Source organism: Anolis sagrei, chromosome 3, assembly GCF_037176765.1.
Source record: "Anolis sagrei isolate rAnoSag1 chromosome 3, rAnoSag1.mat, whole genome shotgun sequence".
NCBI lineage: Eukaryota > Metazoa > Chordata > Lepidosauria > Squamata > Dactyloidae > Anolis > Anolis sagrei.
Genome location: NC_090023.1, coordinates 734,231 through 751,620, shown reverse-complemented (window position 1 = coordinate 751,620; position 17,390 = coordinate 734,231). Strand labels below are relative to the sequence as shown.

Genomic DNA, 17,390 nt, shown 5'->3' with positions numbered 1-17,390 from the left:
CATCATTGGTAGAGTTCAGAATGCTCTTTGATTGTAGGTGAACTATAAATCCCAGCAACTACAACTCCCAAATGACAAAATCAATTATTTTTAGTGAAGGACATATATTGGGTTGTTAGGTGTCTTGTGGCCAAATTTGGTGTCAATTCGTCCAGTGTTTTTGGAGTTGTGTAAATCCCACAAACGAGCACGACATTTTTATTTCTATAGATTTGGGATATTTCCAGCCCGCCTTTCTCAACCCCGGAGGAGACTCAGGGCGGCGTTACGCACAGACAGCGATCCGATGCCATTAGAAACCATATAAGCATTTTTAGAAGAATTACAAAAGGCATCAAAACATTTAAAAGCATTTCAACCAGCGTCACCACTGTTAAACCACCTGATCCGTCATCGTAATCGGGGCCGTCCCGGGAGTCCTTGCACTTCATTCCATATCTGTGTAATGCATAATTTCTAGGGATGGGCGGTTTCATTTCATTAATTCGTAATTCGTTAATAATTCGTTAATTTTTTCAATTACAAAACGATAACGAACCATTCTGAAGCAATTATTAAAAAAAACGAATTTTCAAAAACGTTTTGTAAATGCTTCGTATTTCGATATTGTATTCGTTTCGTTATTGTTTTGAGGTCGTTTCGTTATTATTTCCGCATGTCTGGGCCAGTTTTATGGTTTAATTAGTGAAAAAAAATTATAATATCACACCAACAGTCAACAACAGAGGAAGACGGAAGCTTCAGAAGGTTTTGGAGGTTTTTTAGCATATTTCGCGGTCGCGTCCGCCATTAACGAATCGATTTGTTATTGTTTCGGAAATCGATTCGTTAATTTTTTACCATTTACGAAATTTCGTAAATATCGAACTTTTTAAAAGGAAAATTTTGTAATTATTTTAAATATCGAAACAAAAAAAAAAACCCCAAATACAAATCGATTTTAGAAACAAATTTTTCCGTTGTTACCCAGGCCTAATGCCCAGCTCTTGAAGCCGCTCCTCATAGGGCTTGTTCTCCAGACCCTGGATCCTTTGAGTCACCCTCTTCCCCTGGACACATTCCAGCTTCCACATCTCCATTCAATGGTGTGATTCAAAAAACAGTTGAAGACTGACTTTTGCAAACTAGCGTATGGAGAGGAGGAGGAGGAGGATTAGATGGTGCAGAGACCAATGCCGGGCCTCGTGTTGCGAACTATTTGTACTTGGGCATTCCTGGTCCACGCCGGCCCAATGACCTCATTTGACTACATAACATACCCACACCATTTTGTGCACCCTGGCTGGCTGTTGTACACTAATGTGGATGTTTTATTTATATTTATGTTATTATATAATTTTAAGTTTAAGTTGCTGATGTTAGGCTTTAATTTGAGGTTAGGTTTTAATGTTATTTACATATTTGGAGGTTTTCTGGGGTTTTATGTTAGTACCGTGTGTTTTATGTAGGCATCAAATGTTTGCCATTGTTATTTATTTAATTTTATTTACAGTATTTATATTCCGCCCTTCTCACTCAGGGTGGAGCACAATGCACACATACACAATGCAAACATTCAATGCTGTTTTTGACATGCAAGACGGACAGACAGACAGAGGTCATTCAGGAGTTTCTTCCACTTCGGATCCTGGAGGTTGCTCAATGCGGCCACGGGGGAGTGATCACTTCGTCCACTATGACACCAGGCCTTTCAATCGTAGCATTTCCTCCTTGCTCTCCGGCATTGTTATGGTGTCATAAATTAACCTCCCCACTTTAAGCAGTCCTTAATTTCTCTACTCACATATTTTACAGGTGTTTTCAAACTGCTTAGGGGAACAGTAAGCTGGGCTATTTAACAGTCAGGAGCTCAACTCTGACTTGGGTTTCAAACTTGGCACCTTTGGTTAGCAGTGATTTATTGTAGGTGATTAACCAGCTGTGCTATCATGTTGGAATCTGCCCTGAGTCCCCTCAGTGTGTGTGAGAGAGAGATAGGGTGGAGTACAAGTTTATTATTATTGTTGTTGTTGTTGTTTGTTTGTTGTTGTTACGGAACCATGTTAGTGAACTAATTCTACACACGAGTCTATTGTATCTCTTTCAAGACATGGCAGGGGAGAGGATCATTCTACATATTCTTTGCATAAGAAGGAAGTGAAGCAAAAGAAGAACGTTCCAACAATGACATCTTCTCTAACAAGAGTAATAACAATAAGATTATATTTGTATTCCGGGGAGATTTGCCATCTCCCTGGGGGACTCAGAGCAGAGTAACAGATGATCCTTCAGAATCTGCATCGATTTCTCTTATCAGTGCAGGGTTGTGGCACAGCTAGTTAGTAGCCAGCTGCATTAAATCACTACTGACTGAGAGGCCATGAGTTTGAAGCCAGCCCAGGTCGGAGTGAGCTCCCAACCATTAATAGTCTAGCTTGCTGTTGACCCATGTAGCCCGAAAGACAGGCACATCTGTTGAGTGGGAAATTTAGGTACCGCTTTATGCAGGGAGGCTAATTTAATTTACGACAACATAAAAGCTTCCAGCAGTGTGCAGAAGAATGAGGAAGTACTCCATCAAGGACTGAGTGAGGCCGGAAATCTGGAATGTTAAGTTGCCTCTGAGTCGGTCTATATATGTTGTATGTCTAATGGAATTGAATGTTTGCCATGTATATGTGCATTGTGATCTACCCTGAGTCCGCTTCAGAAGGGTGGAATATAAATACTGTAAGTACATAAAGAATAAATATCTTCTATTGTCCCTCTTTTCTTAAATAAACAAATAATAACTGCGAGATCTCACAACCTCTGACGATACTTGCCATAGATACAGGCGAAACGTCAGGAGAGAATGCTTCTATAACATGGCCGTATAGCCCGAAAAACCTACGACCTACAACAACGCAGTGATTCCAGCCATGAAAGCCTTCGAAAATAATAACTATTGATGCCCCACCCCCTTACAAAACAACACATATTGGTGCTGTGAAACACATAAATTACAAGTAAAATATATCGATATTAGTAACGGCACAATATCAAAGCATAAACAACACTTACGGAAGACAAATCCCAGCTTAATTAGATATTCAACAAAAATGCAACGATACTAATTAAAATGGACACTACTAAAATCCAAGTGCCACAAAGTCCTTCCAAATCTCCTTCTTTTCCTTTTATCAATTAACTTATTCACACTCTATTTTTTCCTACTATTAATAGCAGCGGAAATAGAATCTGCTGATAATGACCTCTGTGATGAACCACATGGAGCAGCTTTGCAGGAAACTACACACCCCGTGCCCTTGTTCCATAGCTACCGTTTGTAGGTACAAAAATATCGTTGTTGTTGTTATATTATAATCATTATTACTATTATAATACAGTAAAATTATATGAAGAATATATCTATACATTATTATACTATATACATATCTTGAATGTCTTATATGGGGTTGGTTTACCCTCCCCGGTGGTGCAGCAGGTTAAACTGCTGAGCTGCTGAACTTGCCGATTGAAAGGTCGCAGCTTTGAAGCCGGGGAGCGAGGAGAGCTCCTGCTGCTAGTCCAGCTTCTGCCAACCTACTACTTCTGCCAAACATGCAAATGTGAGTAGACCAATAGGTACCATTCTGGCGGGAAGGTAACGGCACTCCATGCAGTCACGCCGGCCACATGACCTTGGAGGTGTCTATGGACCACGCCAGCTCTTCAGCTTTGGGATGGAGGTGAGCACAGAGTCTCAGAGTCGGACACGACCGGACTTAATGTCAGGGGAATACCTTGACCTTTACCCTTATCTTAACCCCCAGGATGCCAGCTAAACCGAATTATCATGTCACAAAACGATGTATGCCGAAAAAGTGTATCAGCAACATGAAAAGTTTGGAAAACTCTCTTAGAGAGTGTTTCTGGGGCCAGATACCACTGTTCCCTCCAATGTGAATGCTATGTCTACATAGAGTTCAATTCTCCAAGAAGCTCTTTTCACATGCCGTAGGGTTTCTCCCCAAGGTGAGTTCACTGATGTGAACCTAGACCTGATCTGCGGCTGAAGCTCTGTCCACACTCTAGGCATGTCTAGGGTTTCTCCCCAACGTGAATCCTTTGAAGTGTATGTATACTTCCATTCTGAGTGAAGCTCTGTCCACACTCTAGGCATTTATCAGGTTTCTCCCCAATGTGAGTCCTTTGATGTCTACATGTAGATTTCCAGTCTCACTGAAGCTCTGACCACACTCCAGGCATGCATAGGGTTTCTCCCCAGTGTGAGTCCTCGGATGTGTGTGTAGATCTCCACTCAGGGCAAAGTTCTGTCCACACTCCAGGCATGTATAGGGTTTCTCCCCAGTGTGTCTTTTGATGTGAACGTAGAAGTGAACTCCAAGCAAAACTCTTTCCACACTCCAGGCATTTATAGGGTTTCTCCCCAGTGTGAATCCTTTGATGTCTACGTAGAGTTGAACTGTGAGTGAAACTCTGTCCACATTCTAAGCATTTATATGGTTTCTCCCCAGTGTGAGTCTTTTGATGCGAACGTAGGTTTTTACTCCAAGCAAAACTCTTTCCACATTCCAGGCATGTATAGGGTTTCTCCCCAGTGTGAATCCTTTGATGCAAACGTAGATGGACACTCTGAGTGAAGCTTTGTCCACACTCCAGGCATTTAAAGGGTTTCTCCCCAGTGTGAGTCCTTTGATGTTTACGTAGATGTGAACTCCGACTGAAGACCTGTCTACACTCTACGCATTTATAAGGTTTCTCCCCAGTATGAATCCTTTGATGTGAACGTAGACTTGAATTCTGAGCGAAGCTCTGTCCACACTCCAGGCATTTAAAGGGTCTCTCCCCTGTGTGAATCCTTTGATGTGAACGTAGACTTCCATTCTCAGTGAAGCTCTTTCCACACTCCAGGCATTTATAGGGCTCCTCCCCAGTGTGAGTCCTTTGATGTGTACGTAGCCTTCCTTTCTCAGTGAAGCTCTGTCCACACTCCAGGCATTTATAGGGCTTCTCTCCAGTGTGAGTCCTTTGATGTGTACGTAGATTTCCACTGTGAGTGAAGCTCTGTCCACACTGTAGACATGTATAGGGTTTCTCCCCAGTGTGCGTCCTTTGATGTGTACGTAGATTTCCATTCTCAGTGAAGCTCTGTCCACACTCCAGGCATTTAAAGGGTTTCTCCCCAGTGTGAGTCCTTTGATGTCTACGTAGAATTCCACTCTGAGTGAAGCTCTTTCCACACTCCAGGCACTTAAAGGGTTTCTCCCCAGTATGAGTCCTCTGATGTGATTGTAGATTTCCATTCTCAGTGAAGCTTATTCCACACTCCAGGCATTTAAAGGGTTTCTTTCCAGTGTGAGTCCTTTGATGTGAACGTAGATGATCACTCCGAGAGAAACTCTTTCCACATTCCAGGCACCTAAAGGGTTTCTCCCCAGTGTGAGTCCTCTGATGTGATCGTAGATTTCCCTTCTCAGTGAAGCTCATTCCACACTCCAGGCATTTAAAGGGTTTCTCCCCAGTGTGTGTCCTTTGATGTGAACGTAGGTGTTCACTCCGAGAGAAACTCTTTCCACACTCCAGGCATGTATAGGGTTTCTCCCCAGTGTGAATTCTTTGATGTATATGTAGAGTTGTATTCCGAGCGAAGCTCTGTCCACACTCCAGGCATGTATAGGGTTTCTCCCCAGTGTGAGTCTTTTGATGTGAACGTAGATTTTCAGTCCGAGAGAAACTCTTTCCACACTCCAGGCATTTATAGGGTTTCTCCCCAGTGTGAGTCCTTTGATACGATCGTAGACTTGAACTGTGGGTGAAGTTCTTCCCACACTCCAACCATGTGTATGTTTCCTCCCCAGTGTGAGTCTTTTGATTCAAATGTAGACCTGGACTTTGAGCAAAGCTCTTTCCACACTCCAGGCATTTGTAGGGATTCTCTCCAGTAGAAGTTATTTCATGCTGCTGCAGATCATCCCTCCAAGTAAAACTCGTCCCACACTCAAGGCACTTAAATGCTCTCTCCTCCATGTCAAGAGTGATATGGGTGTGTAATTGTTATTCGGATGCTTGACTCTTCGTATTTTCCTTTCTTATCTGTGAGGTCAAGAATTCTGCAAGATCATCACCTTGAGAGGATTTCTTCTTATATTATTGGTTCTTTACTGCATCTAAGAGGTAGCTGCATGGAATCCTCATTTACCTGGTTAAGAAAGAAGTGAAAGGTTGTTATTATTATATTGATTGTGAAAGCCATCCACTACATGGCTGCCAGCCTCCTCCTGGTGGACTCAAATCAAGGAAAAGCTTTATGAGAACTGCCACTCCTCTTGGCGTCTCCCCAGCAACAGCAAGAGCTTCCCTCTGGGCAGCTTGATCAGGAAACCCTAACTGGATGGCCCCCCACAAGGGAGGGTCTTTCTCGAGGGGCAAACCAAGAATGGGCAACTTGGAAGTCCCTGAACAGACTCAGAAGTGGAGTGGGCAGATCAAAAGACATCCTGGCAAACTGGCACAACCTAAAAGAATCCCACACTTTATGTGACTGTGGAGCAGAACAGACAACTCCGCATCTGTATGCTTCTTCACTCTGCCCTGTCTCATGCACAGAGAAAGAGTTGTTGGGGACTACAGACAATGCCATTGCTGTTGCCCATTTTTGGTCAAAAGATATTTAGCCACCTGCGCTCCTTCTATTTATATCGGTTTTATACTAATTTATGCAATGCTTTTGATATGAAATAAATAAAATTATATTGATTTATAGCCTGCTTTATCTCCCCTTGTGGATACTCAAAGCAGCTGAACATAAAACGTCTGCATACAATTTAAAACATAAAAATATTCAAACATTAAAACAGAATTAAATATAAATGGTATTTAAGAATTCCCAGATAAAAACTATTAAAACATACTCAATGTTAAAAACCACAACACCCCCTGAATTGATCGTTAAAATCTTCTTCTTTAAAAGCCTGCCCGAATAAAAAAGTTTTAGCCTTCTGCAGTAAGGACAACAGCAAGGAGGGGGCCATTTTGGCTTCCTTGAGGAGGGAGTTCCAGAGTCGAGGGGCAGTCACCGAGAAGGCCCTCTCTCTCACTCCCACCAATCAAGCTTGAGATGGAAGTGGGACCAAGGGAAGGGCCTCTCCTGAAGGTCTCAGTGCCCAGGCAGGTCCGTATAAGGCAGTGTTTCCCAACCTAGGGGGCGGGAGCTTTGGGGGGCAGCAAAAGTCCCTTAGACAGCTTGGCCATTTGTATATCATCCAAAGTGCTGTTCCAGCAGTCACCAGCCAATCCTTCTCCAATGCCAGAAATACAGCTTAATGGTGTAACATTAGAAAATGTGGAGCATTTCTGCTCCCTTGGCAGCCACCTTTCCATAAAGTCAACATTGACATCGAAGCTCCTGAACTCCACGAGTGCAGAGTGTTTGAGGAGCGGGACATCCACAGGGAGACCAAGAGCTATTTATTTATTTTATTTATTTATTTGCTGCATTTGTTGACCGCCGTTCTCAGCCCTAGGGCGACTCATGGCGGTGTACAACATATAAAAGACAATTTACAGTAAAGCCATAACGAAAAAACCAACATATCACTAATACACAATCATATAATTACACTAAAATAATCCGCTCCATCTTATCGTAGAATCATAACCAATCTCGTAATCCATATTCCGTTCCAGTTGTCATTACCAGTTAATGTAGCACTCAGTTGAATGCCTTCTCAAATAGCCATGTCTTTAGGCTCTTACGGAAAGACATAAGGGAGGGCGCCTGTCTGATGTCAACAGGGAGGGTGTTCCACAGCCTGGGGTTCTTCTTCCAACCCTGTTATGCGCCTGTGAAACGTGGAATATCTACAGACATCACATGCCACTCCTGGAATTATGTCATGAATGACTTCTCAATAACTTTAAAGCATAGGTTCTTTTGATTGAGATTTCTAGTGTGAGAAGGTACATCAGATGACAGAAAAACATTTAGACCAAGAATGACATTGGACAGACAGACAGACAGATTCTATGCAACTACATTGGATTGACAATTACGTTAGTTAACAAACAAACAAAGGGGAATGACATTTTCACTCAACATGCACACCACATGTACACGCATTCATCCTCATGAACCCCAAAATTACCATATCCTTTTCTCCCTCCTTGGAGAAGCATCTCTTAGGCCAGACCCCGCTTTCTTGCAGCCTGTCAACGTACAGTTCCAAAACTTCATTAACGCCATAATGTCAAAATGCCAAAACTTCTTTCCCTAAGCACAATGCCAGGGACCAGATCTCTGTTTTCCATCCAGCAGAACCCAACTCCCTGCACAGAATCCAAGACTCCAAAAGCGCACTTCTCCCTCTTCCCTTGAGAAAGAAGCCCCAAAGTGACCAGGCTGCTCCCGTGCAGATCTGCCAGTCTCCATAGGTACACTCTCTCTCCTTCCCATGGAGAAGAGCATGGCGGGTGGAACAGACTCCTCAGGTCTGCCACTCTCCATACGTACGCTATCTCTCTCCTTAAAATCATAGTATCAAAGAGTTGGAAGAGACCTCATGGGCCATCCAGTCCAACCCCATTCTGCCAAGAAGCAGGAATATTGCATTCAAATCACCCCTGACAGATGGCCATCCAGCCTCTGCTTAAAAGCTTCCAAAGAAGGAGCCTCCACCACACTCCCTCCGGGGCAGAGAGTTCCACTGCTGAACGTCTCTCACAGTCAAGAAGTTCTTCCTCATGTTCAGGTGGAATCTCCTTTCCTGTAGTTTGAAGTCATTGTTCCCTTGCGTCCTAGTCTCCAGGGAAGCAGAAAGAAAGCTTGCTCCCTCCTCCTCCCTGTGGCTTCCTCTCATGTATTTATACATGGCTATCATGTCTCCTCTCAGCCTTCTCTTCTTCAGGCTAAACATGCCCAGCTCTTTGAGCCGCTCCTCACAGGGCTTGTTCTCCAGACCTTTGATCCTTTGAGTCGCCCTCCTCTGGACATTCCAGCTTGTCAATATTTCTCTTCAATATCTTTCATGAGTCTGCGGAAAGTGAACAGCGAAACAGCGAGGGACACACTGTATATAATGAAAGAGAAAGTTTGTATGCGGCGGGAGGGAGGGCGGTGTATGTATGGGGCAGAGTTCTGATTGGCTGCCACTGTGGTATAATTTGCATATGGTTTCTGATTGACCCGCCTCAACATTCTAACGTGGCTGAGAGGGAAAAGGAAAGGGTCTGAGGCTGTCAGGAATGGTGGGAGTTGGAGTCCAAAACACCTTGCGGCCCCCAACAATGACAGAACAAGACCAAACTTTTGCACACAGACCCCCCCCCCAAGACCCACCCCATCCTACATCCTGCTGCAATTTGAGTGATGATGGACCATGGATGATGGGACTTGCAGTACTTTCACTTACTTCCTTAGAGCACTGTGGCCTACACCCATGACGGATCAGGACCAAACTTGGCACACAGAGGCCCAATGGCCCACTTTACAACCTGGTGAAGGTTTAAGGCAGGATGGGGGACGAATGATGGGATTTTCAGTACCTTCACCCGATTCACTTCCCACAGAACACTGTAGCCACTACAAATCACAGACCAGCCCCAAACTTGGCACACAGAGCACTCATGACCCACTCTACATCCTGATGCAGTTTGGAGATGGGCGGGCCATGGATGATGGGACTTGCTGTACCATATCTCACTTTCTGAAACCCGTGACCCTCACCAATGTCCGATCAAGACCAAACTTGGCAGACAGAGCCCCCATGACCCACTCTACCTCCTGGTGCTGTTTGGAGGAGGATGGAACATGGACGATGGGAGTCACAGTGCTTTCCCTAACTTCCTAAGCCACAGAAATAACTGATAAAGACCAACCTTTGCACACAATGCTGTTCAGAAATAACCCCAGGCTAGTATATGATAAACGCGAATGCTTGTGTTTAAGTGGCTCCCACTTCCACAGGCCACTGTGAACTGCATGAGTGACGGACCTGGACAAAACTTGGCACACATAACCCCCATGACCCCCTTTATGTCCTGGTGCGGTTTGGGGGAGGTGGACCACAGATTATGGGATTTGTAGTACTTTCCAACCATTCAGTTCCCACAGACCACTGTGGCCCTCAACAAAGACCAATAAAGACCAAATTTGGCACAGAGTCCCTAAAACACACTATACATCCTGGTGCTGTTTGGAAGACAATGAAGCATGGACGATGGGACTCGCAGTACATTCGCTAGCTTCCTGAGACCACTGAGAGCCACATCAATAACTGATAAAGAACAATCTTGGCACACAATGCCTTTCTCAAATAAACTGGGCACCGCTAAGTCCCCCAGTTATATAAAACAGTGTACATATATAATGTAAAACAGTGTACATATATAAAATGCAACCTATAAAAGAATTTTACAATCAGACATAAGTAAACATATTTAAAATTGGAGTCCCAACGGCTCATTGTGCTGGGGGACTTCAATGTCCATGCCAAGGCCACCTTATCAGGAGCAGCTCAGGACTTCATGTCTTCTATGGCAACCATGGGGCTATCCAAACTAGTATCTGGCCCCACTCACACATTCGTCTTGGTTTTCTGCCAGGGATGGGAAGACTGTGGTGGTGTAGAGGAGCTGACCATCACTCCGTTGCCATGGACCGACCATCACCTGGTTAGATTTAGGCTCACTGCGGCCCCTAACCTCCGCAGGTGTGGAGGACCCATTAAGATGGTCCGCCCCTGGAAGCTTATGGATCCGGGGAGTTTCCCGCCACCTCGGTAGACGATCCTGTTGATGCCCTGGTCACTCTCTGGAATGGGGAGATGACTAGAGCAAGAAACACAATTGCTCCGGAAAATCCCCTCTCAAGCAGCCGAGCTAAACCAGCTCCTTGGTTCAACAAGGAGCTGGCAGCGATGAAGCGAAGGAAGAGGAGACTAGAGGGCGTGTGGCGTTCAGATACGAGCGAATCAAATCGAACATGGCTAGATGCCCTGCTAAGGGCATATACCGCGGCAATAAAAGCGGCACAGAAATCCCTTCTGGCAACCAATTTTGTGTCCACAAGGAACCGTCCAGCAGAGCTCTTCAGAGTTGTCAGAGGCCTATTAAATCCCACCTCTCGGGATGGGAACCCTGAGTACTTGACAGCCCGCTGTGAAGCATTTGTTCGGTTCTTTGTGGACAAACTTGCTTTGATCCGTTCTGACCTGGACACCATGTTAACGGCAGTCTCTGAGGATGTAACACGAGTACCTGCTTGCCCGATTTTGATGGATTCATTTCAATTGGTGAAACCCGAGGATGTGGACAAGATATTTGGAGAGATGAGGGCAACCCTAGACCCCTGCCCATCCTTGGTTTTGAAAGAATCCAGAAGGGGATTGGCAAAGTGAGTGAAAGTGGTGGTTAATGCCTCCCTTCAGGAAGGCAATATTCCAGCGAGCTTAAAACAAACTGTAACAAAACCCACTCAATCGTCAACTATCGGCATGTTTCCAATCCCCCTTTTTTGGGCAAAGTCCTAGAACGTGTGGTGGCCTTCATCACAAGTACGTCTGGCGGAGACGAGACAGGGCCTTCTCTGTGGTGGCCCCTCAGCTATGGAACAGCCTTCCTATAGATATTAGATCAGCCACCTGCCTTCTAACATTCCAAAAAAAAAAAGTCAAGACGTGGCTTTTTGAACAAGCATTTCCAAATGCAGAGTAACTGACATAGGAAAATGGAACAACTAGGCAAGGAGACCAGACCGTTTTTAACGAATTTAATTTTAATGAATTTATATTTTATTGATTTGTTTGGTTTTTATTATTTGTTGTTGTTTGTTCAGTCGTTTCCAACTCTTTGTGACCTCATGGACCAGCCCATGCCAGAGCTCCCTGTCAGCCGTCACCACACCCAGGTCCTTCAGAATCAAGCCAGTCACGTCAAGGATGCCATCCATCCATCTTGCTCTTGCTTGACCCTCTTCCTCTTTCCTTCCATTTTCCCCAGCATCATTCTCTTCTCTAAGCTTTCCTTTCTTCTCATGATGTGGCCAAAGGACTTCATCTTGGCCTCTACTCTCCTTCCCTCCATGAGCAGTCCGGCTTTATCTCCTGAAGTATGGACTGGTTGAAACTTCTCCCGGTCCAAGGCACTCTCAGAACTTTCCTCCAGCGGACCACCAAAGTCAGCATTGCCCAAGCACACGTCAAGGAACATGGAAGGCACTGCAGACTGCGTCAACCAGAGAAATCAGCCATAGCAGAGCACTTGATGAACCAACCTGGACACATCGTATTTGAGAACACAAAAATGCCGGACCACTCTGACCACCACCACGTCAGGCGACAGAGAGAAGCCACTGAGACCCACAAGAAGCAGGTGGACAATTTCACGAGAAAGGAAGAAACCATGAAAATGAGCAAAATCTGGCTACCAGTCATAAAAATCCTCTAAAATCAATCTCCCAGTCATCCACAAACCAGATCAACAATTGAGTCACAGAGTTTACAGAGAACCTACACACACAGATAGATACAGACATCAAAACTCCAACCATCACCCAAGTAAAAAAAGAAGCACCATGAAAGCCCAGGTAGACCGTGCAAAAAGAATCTGCAAAGCCCACCTCCTCCAAGGAGAACGGAAGAACCTCAACTGAGCTGTACAGGCCAATGGAGACATCACCACAGGCATCAGAAGAGCTGCCAGACTGAGAACAAGACACAACCCAAACACGACCCTCCCCTGACCACGGACTGGAGTTAAACTGGGCACAGAGAACCCTCCTGACCAACTGGGCATACTGGGGCGGGGGGAGCATGCATTCTGGGAGATGTAGTTCAATTGCAGTGAACACAGCCAGTGGGGGGAATTGCCATTCAGTAGCAATAACCCCCGGTGGTGCAGTGGGTTAAAGCACTGAGCTGCTGAGCTTGTTGATCGAAAGGTCGCAGGTTCAATTCCGGGGAGCGGCATGAGCTTCCGCTGTCAGCCCTAGCTTCTGCCAACCTAGCAGTGCGAAAACATGCAAATGTGAGAAGATCAATAGGTACCGCTCCGGCGGGAAGGTAACGGCGCTCCATGCAGTCATGCTGGCCACATGACCTTGGAGGTGTCTACGGAGAACGCTGGCTCTTCGGCTTAGAAATGGAGATGAGCAGCACCACACCCCAGAGTCAGACATGACTAGACTTAATGTCAGGGGCTACCTTTACCTTTTTTAGCAGAACCTGTGACCTTCTCCTCCCCCCCCCCCCCCGAACAGACTGGACATAGAGGGCACAGAGAACCCTCCTGACCAACGGAGCATCCCGGGGGGGGGGGGGGGGAGTGGCCTTGATTTCTGGGAGTTGTCGTTCAACCGGCAACCCGAGAAAAGGTGGCGAGAGAGGGAAGGCTCTGGCTTGGCTGTCCTGCCACTCCAGAATGCAAGGCCAGGCCTGCCATCTCCCCCCCCCACACCACGTCCCCTCCCCACCCCCTCCCGCAGGGCCCGCCCCTCCCCACCCCGCCAGGCTTCCTCCTTAGACCCCCCCCCCCCAGGCCCGTAGCCAGGATTTCGTTTCAGGGGCGGGGGCTGAATTTTTTTCAGGGGGGGTTCGGGGGGGGGCTGTGTCTGAGTGAAAGAGGGTCTACCCTAGCAAACCTTTTTCTGCTTGTTTTCTGCTTCCTTGGAGACTAGGACGCATAACAATGGCTTCAAACTACAAGAGAGGAGATTCCACCTGAACATGAGGAAGAACTTCCTGACTGTGAGAGCCGTTCAGCAGTGGAACTCTCTGCCCCGAAGGGAGTGTGGTGGAGGCTCCTTCTTTGGAAGCTTTGAAGCAGAGGCTGGATGGCCATCTGTCAGGGGTGCTTTGAATGCAATATTCCTGCTTCTTGGCAGAATGGGGTGGGACTGGATGGCCCATGAGGTCTCTTCCAACTCTTTGATTCTATGATTACCCCAATACCTCCTCCATGCATATGGGATATATTGAGTATGGTGATCAGATCATGATATGAATAAACATAACAGTTTAAGTAATGCACCAGGAAGGCCTTTTCGCGAACCACCATCAGAATTTCGGGGGGGGGGGTGAAGCCCCTCAAGGCCGCCCCCCCTGGCTACATGCCTGCCCCTCCCCCCGCCTGACCTCCTTCCTTCCTTTGCTTTCCTGTCCCAAGCAGCCCCCTCCCCTCAAGCCCCGCCCAGCCTCGCCAGGCCCACAAGCCCCGCCCAGCCTCGCCAGGCCCACAAGCCCCGCCCAGCCTCGCCTCGGCTGCCAATCACTCGGGAAGACAGGCGGGCCCCCTACCCTTACATACCCACACATTGCCCCCCCTTAGAGCAGTAGGCCGCGTCCCCTGAGGCTCACCTGCTGAGCGCCAAGAGGAGTGGGCGAGGAGGAGGAGAGGCCCCCCGAGGTGGGTTCCAACAGGCGGAAGGACTGACTGGCTGGCTGGCTTCCCCAAAGAGGAGGCGCCTCCCTCCCTCCGCTCCAGACAGGCCCCCCGCTGCTGCTGCTGCTGCAAGACCGAGTTCTCACCTCCCCTTGACTGGCGGCCTTCCCTGACTGGGACTGGAACAAAATGGCGCCGGCCTTCTTCTTCTCCCCTCAGCGTGGCCCCGCCCACCGCCTCTCCCTCCTCCGCGCTTTCCCGCCCATCATCCCGAGGACCAATCAGGGCGCAGCTCTGGCCCTGGAGACTGCCCGTGGCCCCGCCCCCTCCGCTCTGGCCTGGCTTCGGCCTCCTCGGCTGGCACAAAATGGCGCCGGCCTTCTTCTTCTCCCCTCAGCGTGGCCCCGCCCACCGCCTCTCCCTCATTGCTTTCCCGCCCATCCTCCTGAGGGCCAATCAGGATGCAGCTCTGGCCCTGGAGACTGCCCCCTGGCCCCGCCCCCTCCACTCTGGCCTGGCTTCGGCCTCCTCCTCCTCAGCGCCATCATCCTCCTCCCTCACACTCCTCGTTTTCCTTTGAAGGTTCCGGGCGGACTACAACTCCCATCATCACGCCAGGTGAACACCCGGGAGGAAGCGCCCCCCTCAGAGTAGGGCAAAGGACCTCCAGAGGCGCCCGTCCTGGGTGGGGCCCTCTCTCTCTCTCTCCAGGGTGGACTACCACTCCCATCACGGTGGGCCACTCCCGCCAAGGCCGTCCACTACGTCCAGGTGGGCCTGTGTGCGAGGTGAGGCCCAGGCCCGGCATAAAAGGGGTTCCCAGTGCCCTCTCATTGCAGGAGAACTAGACCTCCCAGCAACCCCAACTCACAAAAGGCCAATCCCACCCCAAATTTGGACATATCAGGCATGCGTGCCGAATGTGGTGCGGATCCATCGTTGCTGTTTGCGTTCACAGGGCTCCCTGGGTGCAGGTGGACTATACATCCCAGCAACCCCAACTGACAGGCGCCAAGGCCAATCCCGCCCCAAACCCGCCAGTATCGGAATTGTGGCCTATCGGGCATGCATGCCGAATTTGGTGCAGAACCATCATTGTTTGCATTCACAGGGATCTCTGGGTGCAGGTGGACTATACATCCCAGCAACCACAACTCACAAACCTCAAGGTCAATCCCACCCCAAACCCACCAATATCGGAATTGTGTCCTATCGGGCATGTGTGCTGAATTTGGTGCAGATCCATCATTGCTGTTTGCGTCCACAGGGCTCTCTGGGTTCAGGTGGACTAGACATCCCAGCAACCCCAACTCACAAATGCCAAGGCCAATCCCGCCCCAAACCCACCAATATCGGAATTGTGGCCTGCCGGGAATGCGTGCCGAATTTGGTGCAGATCCATCGTTGCTGTTTGCGTTCACAGGGCTCTCATGAGTGCAGGTGAACTAGACATCCCAGCAACCACAACTTAGAAACGCCAAGGCCAATCCCGCCCCAAACCCACCAGTATCGGAATTGTGGCCTATCGGGCATGCGTGCCGAATGTGATGCAGATCCATCGTTGCTGTTTGTGTTCACAGGGCTCTCTGGGTGCAGGTGGACTAGACATCCCAGCAACCACAACTCAGAAACCTCAAGGCCAATCCCACCCCAAACCCACTAGTATCGGAATTGTGGCCTATCAGGCATGCATGCCAAATGTGATGCAGATCCATCGTTGTTGATTGAGTTTACAGGGCTCTCTGGGTGCAGGTGGACTAGACATCCCAGCAACCACAACTCACAGGCACCAAGGCCAATCCCGCCCCAAACCCACCAGTATTGGAAATTGGGCCTACTGCACATGCGTGCCGAATGTGGTGCAGATCTGTCGTCGTCGTTTGCGTCCACAAGTCTCTCTGGGTGCAGGTGAACTATAATTCCTATCAGTCAAAGTCCATTGCTCCCACCGCTCTCCGTTATATTTGCCCTCGGTCTTGGGGTTTCTGGGTGCAAAGGGGATCCACGCCCCTCATCAGCAAGGGCCACTCTCAGAGCCGTGTCCTGATGCAGGGTGAACTACAACTTCCATCCTGAGGAGTCAGTCCCCAAAACCCTCCAGGGTGTTCACATGCTGATCAATGCCTCTGCTTGCTGTGTCATAGGAAAGGGTCGAGGGAGAGGCCGTGGGCGGGGTCATGCAAATTCCACCCCAATGGAGAGGGAAAGGAACCCCGGGAGGTGTCTTTGGTGGAGGAAAAACAGAAAAGCCAGGCTGAAAGGGTCCCCGCCTGAGAGCCTTCACTCGGGGGGTGGGCACTTGGGATTTGGGCATTCCTGGTCCACGCCGGCCCAGTGACCTCATTTGACTACACAACCTACCCGCACTGTTTTGTGAACCCTGGCTGGCCGTTGTACATGAATGTGGATGTTTTGTGTGGATTTATGTTATTATAGAATTTTGTCTGACTACGTGTAGCTTTTAATTGACTGACGTTAGGCTTTCATTTGAGGTTAGGCTTTAATGTTAGGCGTTGCTGTGTCCCTCAGAGGAATTCCCCACATGAAACAGTCTGGGCTAGGGAACAGGCAGGAAGAAGCCAGGCTTTTAACCTGCAAGGCCTTTCAAAGGTAATCAAGGTGGGCAATTCCAACATTCACACCTGGCTCAAGTAGAAGAGAGTTCTTTTTCCCACTCTGGACCTTTCTCATCTCTTTAAAGAGAAGCCTCTCACAGGATGGCAAAGCATCTGGGAGTCCCTCTGGGGAACATCCTTGGAGACGGCCAAGTCTCTCACTCCGGAAGCGACTTGTACTTTCTCAAGGTTTGGGAGATATAAACAGACAGTAGATTTCTATTATATAGAATGTCAGTGTTATGAACCCAAAGAGGTCCCTGTTCTTTTGTGCAGAGTGTTCAAGGAATAGTCAGGTAGTTTAGACCAATGAGACACTTTGGAGACCAAATTTGGTTTGAACACTATTCATGTAACATTTATTTATTTATTTATAGCATTTTTACCATGCTCTTCTCAACCCCGGGGGGGGGGGGG

At 47.9% G+C, this 17,390-nt stretch overlaps 1 protein-coding gene across 1 annotated transcript; it reads right to left on the bottom strand.

The window, feature by feature from the left end:
- Positions 1 to 983: 983 nt before the first annotated feature.
- On the bottom strand, positions 984 to 14,578 carry LOC132772361 (zinc finger protein 160-like). The gene is made up of 2 exons (XM_067466356.1): positions 14,334 to 14,578; positions 984 to 6,184 (listed from the first exon to the last, which is right to left on the bottom strand). The coding sequence occupies exon 2, from the start codon at positions 6,010 to 6,012 to the stop codon at positions 4,201 to 4,203; it is 1,812 nt and encodes a 603-aa protein (XP_067322457.1). The 5' UTR covers positions 6,013 to 6,184; positions 14,334 to 14,578; the 3' UTR covers positions 984 to 4,200.
- Between the last annotated feature and the right edge of the window lie 2,812 nt (positions 14,579 to 17,390).

Coding starts and splice junctions, on each gene's coding strand:
- LOC132772361 (XM_067466356.1), bottom strand. CDS start 6,012: ATGGAGGAGAGAGCATTTAAGTGCCTTGAGTGTGGGACGAGTTTTACT.